Here is a 7097-nt window from a genome sequence, read left to right on the forward strand (position 1 = left end):
TCTCAAACCGCCACCATATACTGCTCTGTCAGCACAAAGGCAAACTGCTCCTCCTCCAACAGCTGCGCATACTCTCCCGGTGCATCCCCGACACTCGCCTCCGCCTTACTACCCTTCTTGTTCTTACCCTTCTTTCCACTCTCGTTGTACCCTTCCAGATACTTGAAGTGGCTCTGCAACGTGGCCATCAGAGCCTTTGACCTCTTGGCGTTGGGTCTGATGCTGACGGCAAAGTAGTCTGCAGGTAGACCGTAGCGAAGGACGCTCTCTACGAACGTTCTGACGATCTTGAGGTGGGCCAGTGCCTGGTACGCTTCGCTGAAGTTCGTCCTAGCGAGCCGGAGCAGTTCGGTCCAGAGCTCCTTCTCGCTATCCCCCGCATCCTCCAACTCCTGGCGCTGTCGCGATACCAGCTCGTCGTCCCAGCTGAAATCCGTACGCACCACAAACTTGTTCTCCCTGCACTTCTGCACAAACTCGTCCTTGACCTTCTTGAACACGGTCACGTTGAACAGCGCGTACTCGCTGTCCGCATCGATCTTGTGCGACGAACGCGGTACGACCATGTTGGTCAACCTCTCGTACTTTGCCTGCCAATCCTTGACGTTGTTCTTGGGCACAGCTACGAGGAGCGTCTCCAAGTACTCGCTCTGCGCATCTACAAAGTCTTCCTTGTGAACTACATCTGCGAGGCTTTTCTGCGAGAGATTTCCGAGTTTCTTCCTCTGCAACTGTTGCAACTGACTCTTGGCCGAATTGTAGTTGGCGAGCTTCTGCTTCATGACGCTGTCGATGCTGTTGAGTTCCTTGCCGAGCATATCGACGGTTTCGCGGAGGCTCCGATCTGCGCGGTACTTTTGCGTGTTCCACGACCAGCTGAGCATGTAGTCGTCGAGACTCTGTTCGTTGATCAGCACGTGCTGGGCCAGGGCGGATTCGTCGTTGTTGAGCAGCGCACGGAGCGTGTCGATGATCTTGACGACGATCTGCGTGTAGGTGGTGTCGAGTTTCGGAAGGTCTTCCGAGAGAGAGATGAGCGATTCGAGCGTTCCGGTTTTGAGTGGTGGGAACGAGAGTTGGCCGAAATCGGATGACGCGGATCCGCCGTCAGAGAGGAGCTTGCTGCCGAGCTCGGAGAACATTCGGTGCGGATCGTTGTCTTCCAGTGGTACGGAGATGATCCAGTACGCCAGATCCGACGGCATCGTGGCTCAGGCAATATGAGGGGAGACGGATCGGTGTCGGTGTAGATGGTCGGAGCAATGAGGTGAGAGGCGGAGCCTGATGTTATCTTCCGCAGCTGATGTTGCTGACTATCGCCGTTCCGATTGACGTGGAGGATGAAGGTGGATGACTGCAACTTGAGCAAGTGATGTCGGAAGTGTGCCGATGGACGATGTGAAAGACAGAAGAGAGGTGATGACGATTTCAACTGCTTGCTCAAGCGTGACGAACCGGCGCTGTATCTCTGATTGGCGACATGGAGGAAAAAGCAACGCTTGGCTCGACCGCGATTCGAGTTGTTGCAAAGTGCCGCCTTCAGGGGTCGCTGAGTTGGATCGCCATCTGCTACCATGACATTTTCGACGCAAAATGCATGGCTGCCCTTCCCACACATTGAATTTGGCTTCAATTTTGACACCTCTTTTTCTGAGCTCGATTTTGTGTTGATTTCTTCCAAAACACTCGCCGAGACTGAGCCTTTGACCGTAGCCTCTTCCTTCCCTTTCCACCTCGGATCGGCGGATCGCTTCCGCCCACCATCACTGGCTTGCTCCACCTCAGAGCGACAAGCTCGCTTCTCCCCCCCTCCCCCGCCGCTCTCACCATGAACGTCGTGCGCGAGATCTCCCGCATCAACCAAACCGAACTCGACATCGCCATCAAAACCCCCTCCGCCTCCTGGCACCAACAGTACGCCGATTCCGCCTACATCTTCATCGGCGGTCTCCCCTACGATCTCACCGAAGGCGATGTCATCACCATCTTCTCCCAGTACGGCGAGATCGTCGACGTCAACCTACCCCGTGCCAACAACCCCAAACAGGATGATCGAGCCGAATCGTCGTCCTCGTCGCAACAGAAACAGCCGGTGTCAGGCAAAGGGAAGCATCGAGGGTTTGGGTTTTTGATGTACGAAGATCAGAGGTCGACGGTGTTGGCGGTGGACAATTTGAATGGAGCGCAGGTGTTGGGTAGGACATTGAGGGTGGATCACGTGTCGGGGTACAAGCAGCCCAAGGTGGTGGATGACGAGGGGAATAAGGTGGACGCCGATGTCAAGAGTTTCAATGCTGCGCCCGTCGAGACGGGGCTTTCTGCAACAGAGGAAGCGGAAGCAGATTTGGAAGACCCCATGGCCGCGTACATTCAGCGACAGAGGCGTGACGAGAGCAGCTCAAGCAGACACGACGACGAGCACGAACGGGAGGAAAAGAGACGTAGGAAGGAGGAACGCGCTAGGATTCGTGCTGAGAGGGAGGAGAGACGCAGAGCTGCTTCAGAGTCGGATCGTCATAAATACGGGAGAAGCCATCGCGATGATCGCGAGCGCAAGCACCATCGCTCGAGTCGCAGGGACCACGAAGAGGAAGAGGAAGGCGTCAACCGCTACGAACGGATGAAAAAGTCCCGCAGCGTACTGGATGCAGATCGGTTGTCCTCACGGTCTCGTTCACGTTCACGGTCGCGGTCACCACAACGTTCGACTCGTCACCGAGAAGACCGCAGCAGACGGGACGACGACAGGGACACCACGCACAGCCATCACCGTCGACGACGCGACGAGCACAGAACGCAGCCGTCCACTTCGTCTTCAGATCCACATCGTCGAACCGGCACGAGTCGACGTCGATCTCGTTCTCCGCTGTGAGAAAAGCAGTTGCAATCCGAGCATTCACACATGTCGTTTGGAAGAGAATCATCACATTCTGAAGGGGCATGAGAACGGTGCGTGTGCAACGGAAAGACTTGTTCTTTCTTTTCTTCTAACAGCTTCGTCGCATGCAGGGGTCCCCGTCTACACGTTATGATTTTCGCTTGACACCGCTTCTCAAAGCCGGATATTTTCATCCTTGTAACCCGCCAAAACATCCTCGTTCCAAGTGACAAACGCGCCTTGCGCACCCAACCCTTTCCCCTCCTTGCCCCTCGGCTCCTCCCTTGTACCTTTCACTGCCAACGCTGCGATACTGTACGCTGGTTGTTCGGGTCTCAACAGCTTGCCCTCCTTGTGCAGCGTCAAGAACCTTTCCCTCTCGTCCTTCTTCATCGCTTGACCCTTTTCGCTTCGTAGGAGGGTTTGCATATCCGTATCGACGACACCGGGTCGTACGGCAAATACAGCCAAGTTTTCTTCGTTGGCGAGGGTTCGGGCGACGGCGTTGAGTGCGGCTTTGGAGGCGTTGTACGCGCACCACCCGGCGGTGTTGCCTGTTGCGGCGCCGGAGGATACGAACACTACTGTTCCTCGCGTCGACTTTCGCAGCTCCGGAAGTGCTGCGGAGAGGGTGCTGATGAGGGAGACGGTGTTGACATTGAGCGTTTCCGCAAAACTCTCGGGGGTAAGGTTGGAGATTTGTTCCGTGGAAACGACACCCGCGTTCAGAATCAGCGAATCGAGACGTCCGAATTCCCGAACCGCAGCCGACACAGCGGAAGCATTTGTGCTGCTAGACGTGACATCCCCCTGGACGCAGATGAGCGAAGAAGGTTGGTCGGACTGGAGGGAAGATAGCTCCGGCGTGAGCGTGCGCGAGATGGTGACCACTCGAGCAGCTGGGAAGGTCGCGCTGGAGGTGCTGGGAGATCCGCGGAGGAGAAGCTTGAGGACGGCTAGACCGAGACCTCGAGAGGCCCCCGTGAGCAGGACTACTGGGCTGTTGTCTGACATTGTTTTTTTGGGCTGCAGAGAGGGTGGTGTGAGGAAAGGAGGACAACGAGAAGAAGGTTTGGGCATTCATGCTGCGCGCACGGACGAATTTCCAACAGAGAAAAAGACTCCACTTTCAACAGGGAAAATGCTGCGCCTCGACTCTGACACCATCTCTCTCAAATGGCTCTCCCCCACAATAATGGAAAGCATCGTCTCCAACAACGCGTCTTTTGTCATCTTTTGCTCCTCGCGCACGCACGAGCAACCCTTTCTGATCTGTATACGCGACGCTGCTTTCAGACCAAATCAAGAACAAGGTGAGGAGGAAAGGTTTTTCCGGGGATTGGAAAAAAGGTACATCAATCCCGAGGACAGTGTGTGAGAAAACAGATGATACAAGATGGACGGGACGAAAGGTGGGTGGGTGTGAGAGAACGATGTCGTCGATCCCCGCAAAGGTGCTAAGAAACTTAAGCCAGCAACCACATGCCGCTTCCCAAGAGGGCAGCGACGACCGCGGCACCACCACCGACCTTCAAGCCAGCAGCGCCGTTACCCGAACCGCCGCTTCCGCTTCCGCTTCCACTACCACTTCCGCTGCCGCTGCCGCCACCGACGCCCGGTGCGCTGGTCTGGGTGGCGGCAGCGGCGGTAGCCGAGCTGTAGGCGCTAGCGGCAGCCTGGGTGTTCTGCGTCGTGTTGAGCAGCACCCTGTCGATGACGTGAACCACGCCGTTCTTGGCTACGTAGTCGCTCATCACGATCCTAGCCGTCACATTTCCGCTGGTGACAAACGCACCGGTGGAATTGCTGACAAAGGTGAGCTGGTTACCCGCAGCGCTGATGGCGTTCGGAGTGGAGGCGAGGCTGGTCGAGTAGACGACGGTACCGTTGAGCACGTGGTTGAGCAGAACGGCGGTACGCTGCTCGGCGGTGGCGGCTTGCACGGTCTGCTGCACCGCCTGGATGGCCGCGTTGGTAGGGGCAAAGACGGTGACGATGGATCCATCGAGCGCATCGCCCAGGTTGGCTCCGTTCAGCAACTCGGCCAGCTGGCTAGCTCCGAGATCGCCAGCCACAGCGGTGACATTCGGAGGGATGGTAAGCACCTGCGTGATGGGTTGAACGCGAATGTTCTGGTACTGAGGTCCATCCTGCGTCAAGGCGAAGGAGACGTTTCCCGTAGGCAACTGGACGTAGGCGGTGTTGTTGCTGGCCTGCTTGGAAAGCACAACCACCTGAGAGCGGTTTCGGGGCAGAGTGACGAACTCGGACGAGTTGAGTGCGCTGGCTGCGATCGTCTTGTTGTTGGTTCCCAGCTGGCTGTTGCTAATCGAACCGTTCAGAACTGCAAAAACACACTCCGAAAAAAGAGACTCTTATCAGTATCCCCCGTCACCCTCATCTTTCATCTGTTGTTTCGAGCGGAACTACTAACCGTGGTAAGCGATGGTAGCGACAAGAGTCTGGTCAGACACATCGTTGCCGAGCGCCTGGAAGGCCTGGTTGCTGGGAGCCAGCACCGTCTTGTTTCCGCCCTGGAGAGCGCCGAGCAGCATCTGGGAGTTGTTGCCTACGGCGTCGGCGAGACGAGAGAGGTTGTTGGCGCGGAGAGCGCTGAGGAGGCCGTCGGCGAAGGCGGTAGCGTTGGTGCCTTGGGCGAGCGCGCCCGTGGAGGCGGCGGTGAGGGCCAGAGCGAGGGTTGCGAGGAACTTCATCGTCGAGAATGCGGGACGTAGGGTAAGAGAAAAAGACGTGTCGTAGGTGCGTGTATGATCAGACGGTAAGGAGGGGAAACGATGGGAACAATGGAAGGGGAGGAGGGGCTTATATTGGATTCCAGTACTTGAAGTGGCTGCTGACCGGCACTTGCTCAAAGCAATGCTCTGTCTGTCTGTCCAGGCCTGGACCTTTCCCTTCTCCATTCGCGGCATCGCTTCGAGTCGACCATCGACCGGAGGATGAACGAGAAAACGTCATTTGCAGGTCTAGCAGGGCCAAGCTCGAGACTGCGGATCGAGCATCGTAACCCAAGGGCAGCCATTTGCCGTGCTTGCCGTCATTCCTCCAGACCAACGCTGAGAAAATTGGCTCGAGCGCTTTCCTCTACGGAGACGTAGCCAAGCATCACTGACTGGCGGAGGGAAGGAAGAGTGAAGCTGGCAGGATGCCGCTCAGTTACGCCAGAACGAGGCTTGCGCAACCAGAAAAAAAGCCAAGAAGTCAGTCATGGTAAGCAAGCATCGCGCAACAAAAAAATGCAACTGGCGGCAGTGTTGGAAGGGGTCAAAGGTGTCAAGGGGAGCTGAAACATCGCTTAGCACCGAGACCACTTGGCCCTTTCTTTTTCGGCACGGAGCGTGTGTGTGTGTGTGTGTGTGTGTGTGGAGGGAGGCATTTTTACGCTGTAGGCGGGTCAAATTGACGAAGGCTCGGCAACCGAGCTCGACGAGACGAGCAAGGATTGACATTCCGAGGCGTCGGGTCGAGAACCTTTTTTCTTCTTTTTCGGCACACCAGCAAGGTGTGATGAGGACGCATGGATCGCGCAACCTCTCCAACTGGGCCACGTTCACCGCGTCCAACCGGCAATACAAAGTCTGAACCCCCCCCCTCATTGAAAGTAAAGCACAGCCTCTCCAAGTTCGATGTCACTTTTGAGCAATCTGCACTCCGCTTCGAAAATGGAGTCGCTTGAGGTTTCGTTTCTGCATCCTCCTTGGTCTATTCCGCTCGGCATTTGCAGAGTTGGTCGTCCCCTCGACGTGTCTCCCGAGGTGCAAGGCGGATCGCAACAGCTCTCAGAGAGCGGAATCTAGATGTATTCCGCTCGCTGATCATTCCGATGCATGCTTACGAGGCAGGTCCATCCAAAACGTGCCGGAACCCGAGGTGCCCGAACAGAGCAAAGCGCTTCCAATTAAGAGGTCCCTAGCCCAAGGTCACATTCTCTGGGCCAAAGGGAACGCTTCGCCCGCCGTGTACGCCAGCGATGCCGAAAAAAGCTGGAATGGAATCTTGCCCTGCAAGGAGGACGTTCTCAACCAGTTACCGGAAAGGCAGGTGAGGTCAGGTGGTGTGCATCTCTACGAGAAGAACTTCGGTGAGGTCACGAGTCGCTCTTTCTTTTTTTTCCTCAAGAGACACGCAAACGTGAAACACTGGTGGATCGCCCATCGTCAAAGCAAATTGCGGGGGGGGGGGGTTGTGTTCCTCTCGTTGA

General features: G+C 56.4%; 4 protein-coding genes across 4 annotated transcripts in view; 2 read left to right on the forward strand and 2 right to left on the reverse strand.

Moving 5' to 3' along the window:
• Nucleotides 1-2: 2 nt before the first annotated feature.
• PHSY_005896 (vacuolar ATP synthase subunit c) lies at nt 3-1205 on the reverse strand (the record flags this gene model as incomplete). The annotated part of the gene is made up of 1 exon (XM_012336500.1): nt 3-1205. One exon carries the CDS (start codon nt 1203-1205, stop codon nt 3-5), a length of 1203 nt encoding a protein of 400 aa, XP_012191890.1.
• Nucleotides 1206-1828: 623 nt separating this feature from the next.
• Nucleotides 1829-2872, forward strand: PHSY_005897 (hypothetical protein; the record flags this gene model as incomplete). Its single annotated transcript, XM_012336501.1, has 1 exon — nt 1829-2872. One exon carries the CDS (start codon nt 1829-1831, stop codon nt 2870-2872), a length of 1044 nt encoding a protein of 347 aa, XP_012191891.1.
• A 180-nt stretch (nt 2873-3052) lies between these two features.
• On the reverse strand, nt 3053-5592 carry PHSY_005898 (hypothetical protein; the record flags this gene model as incomplete). Its single annotated transcript, XM_012336502.1, has 3 exons — nt 3053-3904; nt 4408-5222; nt 5313-5592. 3 exons carry the CDS (start codon nt 5590-5592, stop codon nt 3053-3055), a joined length of 1947 nt encoding a protein of 648 aa, XP_012191892.1.
• A 1274-nt stretch (nt 5593-6866) lies between these two features.
• Nucleotides 6867-7097, forward strand: part of PHSY_005899 (CAMK protein kinase) — a gene marked incomplete at both ends in the record, with an annotated part of 862 nt that continues 631 nt past the window's right edge. Inside the window, one exon of the mRNA XM_012336503.1 lies at nt 6867-6937. Within this exon, the coding sequence (XP_012191893.1) occupies nt 6867-6937 (71 nt within the window). The remainder of the gene's footprint in view (nt 6938-7097) is intronic.

This window comes from Pseudozyma hubeiensis, assembly GCF_000403515.1.
Source record: "Pseudozyma hubeiensis SY62 DNA, scaffold: PHS57, whole genome shotgun sequence".
NCBI classification, from domain to species: Eukaryota; Fungi; Basidiomycota; class Ustilaginomycetes; order Ustilaginales; family Ustilaginaceae; genus Pseudozyma; species Pseudozyma hubeiensis.